This window comes from Taeniopygia guttata, chromosome 18, assembly GCF_048771995.1.
Source record: "Taeniopygia guttata chromosome 18, bTaeGut7.mat, whole genome shotgun sequence".
Lineage (NCBI taxonomy): Eukaryota > Metazoa > Chordata > Aves > Passeriformes > Estrildidae > Taeniopygia > Taeniopygia guttata.
Genome location: NC_133043.1, coordinates 3913762 through 3926581, shown reverse-complemented (window position 1 = coordinate 3926581; position 12820 = coordinate 3913762). Strand labels below are relative to the sequence as shown.

The window sequence follows — 12820 nt, the reverse complement described above, 5'->3', positions numbered from 1 at the left end:
ATTTAAATGCATTCAGATACAGACCTGACATTCTTGTATTCCACTTAGCTGGCCTTTTTTCTATTTTTAGAGTACTTCCTCATCCTGTTGTTGTGTTTGCAGGTGGAATATGAAGCACAACCATCTATTGTCTGCAGGTGTGCACTGTAACAAGCTACATTTGTATGAAGCAAGGCTTACAGCCCTTTATACACAGAAATATTGCACCACTATCATAAAGCAGGTGTTGTGGTTTAACCCCAGATGCAGCTAAACACCACACAGCCACTCACTCGCTCCCCCGCCCTGCCACAGAGGGGTGGGGGGAAGGATTGGGAAAAGATAAACCTCATGGATTCAGATAAGAACAATTTAATAATTCAAATAAAGTTAATAATAACAATTGCAATGAAAAGGGGAGAGAGAGAGAGAGAGAGAAGGAAACCCCAAGGAAAACAAGGTATGCCCTGAGCAGCAAGCAGCATGTCTCGCAGTCCCAGGCTCGGCGCGGTTTTGCCGCTGGGGCTGTGCTGTGATAGCAACCAGCACCTGCTTTATTCAACCTTCAGTAACCCTGCAACAGAAGGGTCTTCCAAGAGGTGGGACCAGGCAGTTGCTTCATTTCCTCCATCTTCAAGGCTGCTACACTCACAGCCCACCAGGATTCTTCTGGGTCCTTGAAGTACCCACTCCTGAGATAGTCTATGCCCATGGAACCTCTGGGCCAGTCCCAGTGGGGCTTCTGCCACACATTCCCAGTCAGGCTGATTTCCGGCTCTAGCAGTCAGCTTCTGGAATCCCCCTCCAGAAACACAAGTGGGCTCTGCCCCTTCACAGCCTGATCACATCAGGGTACACTGTGCACCCGTATCTGCTACAGCCTTATACTCTTGGGGGGCTGACGTTATGGGCCACGTGATCCACACAGTCCAGTGAACAAGGCGGTCCCTCTCTTCCACATGGCTGGAGGCAGAGCCCCTCTAGTCTTGGCCATAGGTTTATCCAGCTCGCTTCTTGTGAAAATGGAGTGGAATGCCTTTCCATATTAACAGGAGTAAGATCAGCCCATCCACTCTGTCTGAGGAACTGCCCACTGCAGACCACAGTGGCAGCTTTCCTGGAAGAACCCCCTCTTGTGATTATTTTTCCTTGCGATTCATGTAGGGCTGAAGTAGAATTTCTATCCCACTTCCTCATGTTGTCTCTGTAGGCCTGCAGAAAAAGCCAGGGTCTCCCCTGCTGTGTACCCTCAATATCCTCCCTTGACCAACACTTTCTGTTACCAGCTGAGATTCCAGACCTTGTATGTGGGGAGTAGAATCTAGATCCTCTTTGAGCTGCTCAATCCAGTTTCTCCACAGCAGGGACAAGGGAGGAAGAGATTTTTCTGTGTACTGCTAGAGTTGGGGAGCCCATGCCTTCCCCACTGGTGCCTCTTTGTGTGTCCAGACAACACTGCCAGTGAGTTAGTGTACAATGACGGTGCACTCTGGTGTACACGTTTCTGATACATGGTTTGTGCACATTACGCTTCATCTGCATCTGTGAGTGCCCATGTGTTGTCTGGGTCATAATAAATTATCTACCTCTAAGCATGGCTAGTTCCCTGCTGTACTGGGAACCTCTCTCCATTATAGTCCACTTGCCTGGGTGAAACAGAACATCTTCCTTGAAGAAATACCTTTCCTTGCAAGAGCTGCTTCCAGAGGCTGAGGACTTGTGTTACTCTTCCAATCACCTTGTCAATTCACACTTCTCTAGAAAATTATCACAGCTGCTTGGCTTCCCTACTCTCTAATTCCACCCCACCAGCCCCATTATCCCAGCAACTGAGCATCCAGGTGATAATGTGCTCTCCTGGATGATGGCTGAAATCCTTTTGCGTATCTTGCAGCTCCCTCAGGGATAGGGATCAAGTGCCTCTTGTTCTGCCTCTTCCTCCTGTTCTTGTTATGACCCTGCTTTGTCCTTCTTTACTAAACAAGCCATCTTTCCTGTGCAATTCTCTTCCTTTTTTGAGGGGCAGCTGCTACAGACAGGGGCTGGTCCTCTGGTTCAGCTGCATCACCCACCCCTGGGGTGAGGAATCACAGCATCTGTGGTAACTGGAGTTTGAGTGCCGACTGTGCCTGTCGTGGGGGTTGGAGTAGCTGCAAATCATTTTTTGATCCTAAACAAGAGCTGAACCACATTCAGCCACTTGCTGGCTCCTACCAATAGGACCATGCTGGTTCCAACAGCCCAAGTGTATTCAAAATGTTCCTAATTCTCAAATGCTCTGGTAATTAGGCTGGAGAAGAAAGGGAGGCTGTGGGAAGATGTCTCTCCTCCATAGGCAGGTTGGCCGAGGAATCGGGTAAAAGATGTAATTGTGAATGATTCCCAACAGATGTCTCCCCACGCACAGGTGATGGCAGCGCTGAGACCTGACCAGGTGAATTAAACAATACCCTCAGCCCTGCCCCGAGGGCAACAAACACAACAGGGTGCAGTAGTGCAAGCAAGGTGTTGCTCTGAGAGCAAACAAATCAACAGTGTGACCAGTGCTATTAAACCACAAGGAATGGTTGTAACAAACTTGTTTCAACATGCACTGGTCAGATCTGTTGTTAACTTCGAGTCCCACGTTGGGTGCCAAAAAGGGCTGTTGTGGTTTAACCCCAGCTGGTAACTAAGCACCCTCCCTCACCCACCTCACTCCCAGTGGGACAAGGAGAAGGATTGGAAAAAGGTATAACCCAGGTAAGAACAGTTGAGATAAGAACAGTTTAATGATTGAAATAAAGTAAAATATAATAATAATAGAAGGAGAGAGAGAGAGAGGAGTAAAACTCAGAAAAAACAAGTGATGCTCAATACAATTGCTCAGCACCTGCTGACTGATGCCCAGTCCAGCCTTGAGCACTGACCAGTGCCTCCCAGACAATTCCCCCCCAGCTTCTCTACTGGGAATGACACTCTATGGTGTGGAAGATCCCTTTGGCAGTTTGGGTCAACTGTCCAGGCCATGATCCTGCCTGGCTTCTTGTGCCCCTGCTCACTGGCAGAGCATGGGAAACTGAAAAGTCCTTGACTTAGTGTAAGCACTACTTAACTGAAACAGCAGTGTTATCAACATCATTCTCACAGTAAATGCAAAACACAGCACTCTACCAGCTACTAAGAAGAAAATTAACTCTATCCCAGCCGAAACCCTGACAGGAAGGCATCTTACCCAGACATCTCCATGGATGGTCCTTTAGCTTGATAGAGAAAAACAAAACATCTATTAATAGGTTGTACAAATAAAGAATTTAAAAATAAAAATTAAAACCAAAAGTATAGTGATTGTTTCCTCCTGTCAGAGTAATTTCTCCTGGCTAACACAAAATTAATTACCTCATGTCTTATATCCTGATTATCTCCCAGGTCCCTTAAATCTCTCTTTCACAGAGAACCCTAGATCCCAAGGCCCAGATTTTAACCTAGACAATTTAAGCAATCTGAGACATCCAAATGCTCCGAACTTTACCAAATAATTTTCCATGTACAGGATATCACAGAATAAAGCAAATTTACTTATTTTATGAAATAACTAGACCTAAAAAAACCCACCTTAATGGTAAAAGACAAATCCCTAAATTAAATTGTATTACAGAGTGGAAGAAAAAAACCTAATCCCATAAACTAATAATCTAAGTTTGCTTCATGAGGACTAGAGAAGTAGATCAATTACACCTGAGTTGGAGCCCCAAATCGAATTGTTATAGCTCTATAAGGGATCAGAAACCTCCTCAGGCCCTGTCTGCCTCTACATTGCCTGAGGCTGAATTTCAGACCTAGGACTGCATGGGAACAGTGTAATTCTGGCCTGTATTTTATAACCTTTGCTTCCCTAGTGCCTGCCAGCACTATTACTTACATGTTTTGCCCAATATGCTTGGAAAGCTTCAGCATATTTGCAGCCTAATTTGAGTCACCTAGCATTTCTAAGTAGATTCTTTGAATTGTGTTTAGTTATCTCTGAAGCCTCACCCCCACAAGCCTTTGCTGCTGAGACAAATGCAAGTTTAACTGTAATATATTTGTCCCCAAAGAGAAGGGAACCATTCATTACCCTTTTTCTTCTTATGCAAAAACCACCATAAAGCAACTGCTCCTGCTCCTGCCATGGCTGTCAGGACAAATGCAGCAATGACTCCTTTCTGCCAGGCTGCTAAGATGACTGAAAATAAGAAAAACATGTTTAAGAGAGTATTTACAGGTCAACTCTACCAAATTCTGTAGTTCCTGACCTTCCATTTTACTACATATCAACCTTCTTACACACTGGGGAAGATCTTGGAAGAGACTTGTGTGCCAAGTTCTCTAGTGAGCCTCTCCTTTGTGACCAAAAGCTCAGTACATCAACAGCTTGGTTTTAGTTTGTATCTTGCTCCTTTGGCTTTTGGGCATCCCCTAAATTTGTCTATGTAAGCTGGACAATCTCTGTTTATAAAGACATCTCTCTGTTTAACTTCTAACAGCAGTGGAACACAAACCACCAGTAAGGTGCTATTAACAACATCTCAAATCAGATGGCCCCACCTGTAAAGGTGACAGACTAGGCAGCTTATCATTAATGAGCTCACCACTGATGGTTATTGGATGGCTCCTCACGTCCACGCTGGCTCGGTTTGAAGCCATGCAATAATAGGTCCCTGTGTCCTTCCTCTTCATTGTTCTCTTGTGCCATATGGTTCTGTCTGAATATTCCCTTACTTCATGTAGAAGAACTTCATGATCCGTTTTTTTAAAAAACTTGAAGTCAATTGGCCAAGATCCTTCTTTCACAGAGCAGAGGAAAGCAGTATCACTGCCAACTTCTACTTCTCCATACGGAACACTGCCCAAACTGGCACCCCTGATTGGTACTACAGAGGAAGGCACAAAGAAAACAAATATTAGCACTATTAGAAATAACTTTGATGACAAAATATTGTATTGTAGATATGCTTGCTTTAATGCTTAGTTAAACAGAGACTGAATGCACAGTATTAATCTTTCTGAACAGTCTCTGCCAGACAGCATCCTCTAGTAAATATTTTTATACACCTAGAAATAGAGAGAAGCAAAGCAGACACAGGAAGAAATTATATCCATTCCACAGAGGTCAGTCAGTCTCTTTCCTTAAAATCCTTTGGATGCTCCTCTGGCCCCAGCCTACAATTGATTGATTTTCCAGAAATAATATATTCAGCAGTTCCATTGTTTAAATAATTATGGTGCAATTTATGTAGTTCTGCTTCCATAGTTATGTAGAGTTATGCTGGTTTATGCTAACTCTGTGGTGTGTTCTTGTAACTTTTAATATACAATAGAGGGTGTCAAGAGATAATGGATTGAGTTCTCCAAAAGCATAAACAAATCCCAAATTTCAATAGTTACAGAATATAGCAAACACAAGGAGAAAAGTTAGTTTGCATTTGAAGAAGTTGTAAGAATATGCATAGCCAAACCATAGATTTTAAGTTTGCTGGTTTACAGATGAAGCATATGAGCATACACAAAACTAGCCTAGGAGCAGATGAACTTCAGCCTTTGTAATTACAGGGGGAGAAAATGGACACACATCGTGTGATGCAAGACATGTACAATGTCAGCAGCTTTGCAAAATGTTTGGGATTCATGTTTTGCTGAAATTCCTAAAGAAAAATTCTCTGAAAATATTATAAATATATTTGGGGAAGAGCTGTGGATAACACAAGGCAGATATAAAGAAGGAATCATTAAGGCAACACTGGTACAGAAGCAGAGGAAGGAAACCAGATTTGATATGAAAAGATGGTGGTCATGGAAGCTGTATTTGTATTAGGAAGCAGATTTAGATATAAGACATGGGTTACTATGACTGAGCTCCTGACAGACAGAATTGCTCTGGAAAACATAAATCCTTTTCCAGATCTGGTACAGACAGAAAGGACAGAATACAAAGAATTTGAAGTCACCACCTCACCAGTGATGGGTGGAAGGCGTGGAAGATGGGCTAACAAGGCTCCAAACAACAACCTTCTCTTCAGAACTTCTAAACAGTGTCACAATATATCCCAAACCACAGCTCTGACAGCTGAGGTACACCAGTTCCAGCAAAGAAATAGCCACTTGTTAATGGACTAAGATTATGGTTTGTGTTTGTTTATTTGTACATTGTTATTTCAAAATACCTTGACTTCAGATCTCCCTAGATAAAACTCTGGAGAGTTTTATCATTCAGCTTTTCTCTACTGTTAGTAAACAGTGGAACTGATGAATTTAAGGTGAGTCCTAAGGTGCTGCAATCTGGGTGAATGCAAATACTGTATTAAAAAGCCCTGTTTAGCTCAGCAAGTGGAGAGTGTGCAATAATCCAACTGACTCAAAAGAAATGCAACAATTCTGCATTTATCTGTTCTAGTCATACATAACTCAGTGTCAAAACTCAGAAGGAAAACAGCCTATTAACCACAAGTTTATCTTATTAAGACCAACACAATTGGGGTTTAAACCAGGATGCAAAGCAGAAAATCATTGGTAAAGAGAAATTACCCCTTCTTTTTCAAAGATCAAGAATTGACTTCTGCTCTGGTCCTGGACTACTGTGCTGTGACAGGCAACTATTTTAACTCAAATGAGCAAGAAATTGTAAACATTTCACATCCATTTTGCTTAGCCCACCATTTGCTGCTACAGTTTCAAAACTCTAAATATTACATTAGACAAGAAGAAGAATTAAACAGACTTACCTATCACTGTGACATTTAGAATATTGCTAGTTTTCACACCACTAGAGTGATTGTTTCTAGCATCACATTTGTATCCTCCATTATCATTTAGTCCAATATCTTCATCCAAGAATGTAGCATATGTGTCATTAGTTACATTTTTCCTCATTTCATTCCCTTTGTAGAAGGTGAATGTTATTGGGGGTGTTCCCATTGCTGAATGACAGATTAATTGTAGAGGCTTCCCTAATACCACCTCTGGTGAACCGCTGACAACAGAAAGAGTTGGCTTGGAGACTGGAGCTAAAAGGTAAATAAAAAAAATTGCTGCAAATTACACTGCATAAGGCCAAAAGACACAATAGTATTTTGTAGAAAACATAAACATACACTATTTAGCTAGTTTGCACACACAATCTAATATTGGGAAGCTCTTCCTCATCGATAGAATGGAAATAAGGGGACCTGAACAAGTCAATAGCATAGATAATAGAAATATGTGACTTTGAATAAAGCATCATACAGTGACAGTATGAAGCGAAACAAGGAAAGGATCAATGACACAGCTGTGGATCAGCCAAATTCCAAAAGTAGTTCTGACCCAAGGAATAAGTCTGCTCCAGGTATGACCTGAGAGAGATTGCACCTCCTCAGGGCCCTGTTCCAGCAGCACAGTGAACAGTCCAGTTCATCCCTTGGACAGAACCACTGTGCCTGTTCCATGAGAGGGAAGGGCACTGGAGTACTCATACCTGGTGAGCTGGTGAGGGGGCTGTGTTTATAGCAATGAACCCTTGGCTTTTCTAGAGTAGAGCCAACCAGATGACCTCTGGCTCTCCTGGCTTTCTGCCTGGAGAGTCAGGGGCAGGGATTCAAGGCAGACATTGACAGAACTTCAGATCAAAGTGAAAGTTTTGCAGAACATTCCTGGCTCCTGCAAATGGTAGTGAATGAGGGTTTATCTGCTCCCTAGCAGAACCTAGGGACCAGCAGGAAGACATTCCAACTCCTTTTCTGAGGGTCACCCCTGGAAAGTATGACTAGATTATATCACAATATACCAAATCTTCTGCAGCTAAAGAACATCCCACAGAAATTCATGTGATAAGAACTAATAGACACCTGCTAGTTCATGTACAGGAGACTGATTCTGTAAATAGATGTTCTTATTTATAAGTTTCTGGTTTAGATCCTTCCCCCACCCTGGTGGTTTTAAGCCTCTGTATCAACTCACCATAAACACTTATCCTTACAGGTTTGCTCTCCTTGACTATTCCTTTTACTTCAGCTTTGCAGATGTAAGATCCAGTATCATTCACATTAACTTTAATTGCTAAGAATCTAGATTTTTTCAACAGGATGTCTCCACTGGAACTTTTCCGTAGTATAGAGAAGTTGGCTCTCCGTAAACCATTAATGCTGCAATTCAAACTTAAATCTTTATTTTCATCCAACTCAGTCATAGAAGCAAACAGTGTTGGCTTGGGGAATAGTTCTGCAAGATAAAAAGAGAGCTGATTCATTCAAAATGAGCATGGAAGAATATGACTACTTATCTCAAAGTATACAGAATGAAGGACATACTGATAGTTTATAATTTGGGAACAAAAGAATCGTGTTATTTTAATATTATTGTATTTTCAGGGAAAACAGAATCTTAGCATTTGCTTGAAACCACTTTTCACAGGTTGTTTGAGGATATTATTTTAGTTGGGAAGTATAGATGGACAAAAATCAGAGACTAAAATCTAACTAGCCTTTAACTTACAGATAATTTACACTTGGATCTGGAGGTTACACTTGGATCCTGAGTTCTGCCAAATTTAAATATTAATACTTTGAGTAAAATCTAAGATGTTTTACCTGACACAAAGACATTCAGTTTGGTGGTTTTAGACACTGCTCCTTGTTCCACCTTACACAGGTATTCACCACTGTCCTCTTGAGTAGCTACTGTAGAGTATTTCAAAAATTTCTTATCTCGTACACTCTTCAGGATTGTTCTGTTTTTCTGGAAGATGATTTCAATGTCACGCATTTGAGCTACCACAGTTGAGCATTCAAATTCTATTGGGTCTCCTTCTGTAATGTTATTGGAGGGCCTGGTGATCAGAGTGGGCTTTATAAATGATTCTGCAAGAGAATACATATAAACATGCAGATAGATAGATATACATATAAATATGTGACCCGATTTTTATCTATGGCTAGCAAATAAATGTAAAAAAAAAAGTTAAACGATTTACCCTTGACTGTAACAAGTGTTTTGTTGCTGTGTTGGGAGCTATCCCATCCAGATCTTACTTGTCTCTTGCCAAAGCAATCAAATTGTAAAATATTATCTTCTGCTTCAACATAATATTCCATTTCAGAAAAATTTTGGTTTTGTTCAAGTATGCGTTTTTCTTTAGGCGCTGAATTTGTCTTTATCTTCCGGAAAAAGAACACTAAAGGTGGTACTTCTTCTGGCAGCTCGCAACGTAATTTCACAATTTCACCCTCTAAAACTTCTTTTTTGTCAGCAGTCAGGATTGGCTTGGTCATTCCTTACAACAGAAAACAAGAAAAGAAACTGAATATTGCATAATCCCAAAATAAACATTATCTCTGATGATTGTAAGAATGATTTATACTGATTAACAGATGCAAATAGTTTGCAAGAACCAAAAGATGACCCCGTAACTACTCAGTGCTGACAAATTCTGTCCAAGATGCTTTTCCAAGGGGAAAATGTCACCTGCAGTCGAGAACATGTCTAGAAAGTGTATGGAGAAAGGTGGCCTCTGTTCTCATATGAGATGAAAGAACAAGACTGAGACAACATTGTCTACAAAAGGGGCCCATGGCTGATGCTGGCTTTGGTGATGGCTCTCACACCCTGAGCATCCCTGGCATTTCCAGGAATATTCCCACCCCTATCATGGTTATTGGGGTGGGCACAACTTTCACAAATAATTCTTTCTCTAGTCTAGGGAACAGAGGCTCAGGATAGTAGGGATGGTTGCACAGACTGTATTCCTGACTAGCACTGATCTGTCCTGGAGCCTTGGGGTCCTGAGTTCATTTCTGTGCCTTAACATGGGGGATTAGTACCAAACTCTCATCAAGTACCGTGATGTCAAAAATAAAACACACTTTGCAAGATACCCTGTTTAAGCACTGACTATTATTCCTTCCCTTTAAGGTTGTTCTCTCTCTGTATATCTCATCTGCAATGTCTGACAGAACACTCACCTGCTACCCAAACATAGGTGGTGTTACTGAAACCCAGCTTGCCATCCACCTTCACAGTACATTCATAGTCTCCTGTATCTGAAGATTTGGCCACAGGTATTTCATATTGTGCAACTTTTTTGTCTGATATGGTCATAAACACAAGCTTCCCATCCTTAAAAAATGTAAAATTGTGCTTCAGCTGGAAATCAGTATTTTTGATAATATCAGCGTGGCAGATGATTGACATTGGAGCTCCATTCTTCACTCTGACAGATGGCTGAACCTGGATTTCAACTCTGTTGAAAGTAAAAACTTGACAGAAAATAAAAAAGAAAAAGTTATATTTATCTTAAATTAATCCAACATAACACAGTTATTTCAAGCTGCTACATTTAAATTACAAATACTAATTTAAAAATTTACATTTCATTTGATAGGAATATTGTAATTTGAATTGATAAGTGCTTTTAGAAATAAACTTCATGGTAGTATTTATATAAAGATGTATATGTGTATAGAAATGTATGTGCATAGAAATATATTCTGGTTTTATAACCACAGCAAGAAAAATAATTTGTAGCCTAAATGTTACAACTGTTAGACTCCTGGTATAATTGATATTTATATTCTCACATCTCGAGGAACAGGTATAGACAAAGATGTATTAGTTAATTCACTTTCTCTTCCTTTAGAACTTACACTTCTGGGCTATGCCCATTTTGGTCAGGATTTGTATTAGAAATTGCTACTCAAATTGAAAAACTTTCCTGTATCTAAAGAAGTCCCTTGTCTTCCAGCTATTTATAGAGTGTCCTTGCTAGAGAGAGTCTGGGCCATAAAATCAGTGAAAAGCTGTGAATTTCTTTGCATGTGAATAAACCACATAACAGCAAGAAGTAAACATTTCTCCCATTTCTCCCATTTCTTTCCATTTTGATGGGAAAAAGGAAGCATACAGAATGTATGTGCTGGGAGCTAGCAGGATGATAAGATAAAAAGTAAACATGTTCATTTCAGAACACGAATTCTGAACTCTGCTTAGACATGATCAATTCTTTTGCAAGACCAGGAGACCGTGTCCTTAATTTATATTCTATAATTTTATCCTTCCTCCTTTCTTGTGGGCATGAGAGGGATTTTTACACATCTAAACAAAATGCTAATTTTCTCTCCTACCTCTTTTGCAGTTTAGTAAAGCAAATTAGTCTAGGAAAGATTTCACCAAAACCATTATTCAGGTATAAGTAGCCCATCTCTGATTTAAACAGTACCAAGAAACACCACAAAGTAAGCCCTTTTTTTTTTTTAATCATATGGCCAAATTTCATACTGAGCTATTGTACAGCAAATCCAAATAAACTCTGTTACAGATGCATACCAACCAAGGAATTAGTTAAATCAGTTATATTAAACTTCTACACAGACTACCCCAACAAAACAACAAAAATCTCCCATTCCCTACCTTTCTCCTGAGCATAAAGTTCTGAACCTGGAAAAAAAAAAGAGAAGAAATGTTATTTTCAAAGCTTACAGATTGAGAGACAGTAATGCAACACTGTAAAAAGCTTCAACCAACCCCACACAAACCAGAAACACATGTACCCACCCAGATATTTACTTATCAAACTTACACTGCAAGAAAATCACCAGAAAAGCAAGATACATCTCGTTCCTGGAGGACAGACACTTTAATTCCAAAATAAAACAATATTCATTCTCGGAGGTGATGCCTCCAAGTACCAAAACCACGTTATGCTTTTTTCCTTTGCTGTTTTATGGAAACAGATTAAATTTTGCCATTAAAATTTGTACGTTTTCCCAGATCTTCAGCAGAAACTGGCTGGATCAAGTAATCGTTCCCATTACTGGAAACTGGAAATGGCAAACAATGAGAATGTATCTGCTGCTCCCAGGCAGATTGCTGATCAGGAAGTGACTGGACTTTTCCTGAGGGCGCTACCAAATGCATTTGCTTTGTTTAATTTCTTAAGGTGTATTAAAAAAACAAGAAGTTCCAATGACATTATCCTGCAGTTCCTGTCAATATGGGTATTTTAAAGTCATGATTAACCATTTAGGAACACAAATTACCTTTGCTACTTGACCTCAGCAGATACTTAAGCAAATATTTCCCTCCATCCTATCAGAAGACTCTTTCAGAGAATAGATGTAAATAATAACTTGTTTTCCCCCTTTACCTCCATTTCTAGGACTTCCATTTTTGCTGTGGCAAAGAACGGATTTACTGTAGGTTACACAATAAATTCAAATTATCTCAAAAAGCAGAGGTACTGTTGTGTGAGACTAGAATATTGACAGGTGGATCTCTCATACTAACATAATACATCAAAAACATGGATCTGCACCAGATTTTATTTTATGCAGTTAGGACAGCACAAAGGACACACAATCACAAGCCTTAAACCCCTCAGGAAAGAATCAGATGGAGTTGCAATTCTCAGCAGAAATCTGCAGCAGCACTGGCACAATTTGAAACAGAGAACTTCTCTGTTGTCCAGAATATTCCTCTCAGCATATCAGCCTACTTTTAAGTCACACTTAAGCCATTCCCTCCAGCCCTGATACCGACTGAAGCCTACAGGCCAGACAAAGTGAGTTAAAACAAAGCCCTTCGGAAAGGTTCTCAAGATGTGTGACCCAGAACTCCCCAAGCTGTGATTTAGTTATTCTTGAAAACTGAGTGCTCAGCTCTTTGTTCTTTCCCCTGTGGCCAGAGCCAATGCTTTCCTTTAAATCCAGCAACATTTTCCAGGCTTGTTAAAACACTGCAAAAAACAATGCAAAATACATTCACAGAAGTCTATAAATGAGACAGATAGTTCTCATAAGCTTCACTGTTCACATGAAATCACTTTCTTTCCTCCAGGGGTGAATGAAAGCTGTAG

At 40.4% G+C, this 12820-nt stretch overlaps 1 protein-coding gene across 13 annotated transcripts in view; it reads right to left on the bottom strand.

Moving 5' to 3' along the window:
- PECAM1 (platelet and endothelial cell adhesion molecule 1) overlaps positions 1-12820 on the bottom strand; it is a 44945-nt gene that overhangs the window by 19709 nt on the left and 12416 nt on the right. For 7 of the 13 annotated variants that reach the window (XM_030287448.4, XM_030287449.4, XM_030287451.4 and 4 more), the window contains exons 4-12: positions 11377-11403; positions 9933-10226; positions 8945-9244; positions 8562-8831; positions 7933-8193; positions 6720-7001; positions 4590-4871; positions 4076-4183; positions 3194-3221 (exon numbers count right to left, since the gene is read on the bottom strand). In XM_030287448.4, the coding sequence (XP_030143308.4) occupies positions 3194-3221; positions 4076-4183; positions 4590-4871; positions 6720-7001; positions 7933-8193; positions 8562-8831; positions 8945-9244; positions 9933-10226; positions 11377-11403 (1852 nt within the window). Of the gene's footprint in view, positions 1-3193; positions 3222-4075; positions 4184-4589; positions 4872-6719; positions 7002-7932; positions 8194-8561; positions 8832-8944; positions 9245-9932; positions 10227-11376; positions 11404-11545; positions 11865-12820 lie in introns of those variants that run through there. The other 6 variants (XM_030287455.4, XM_030287456.4, XM_072936964.1 and 3 more) reach the window with 2 other exon arrangements.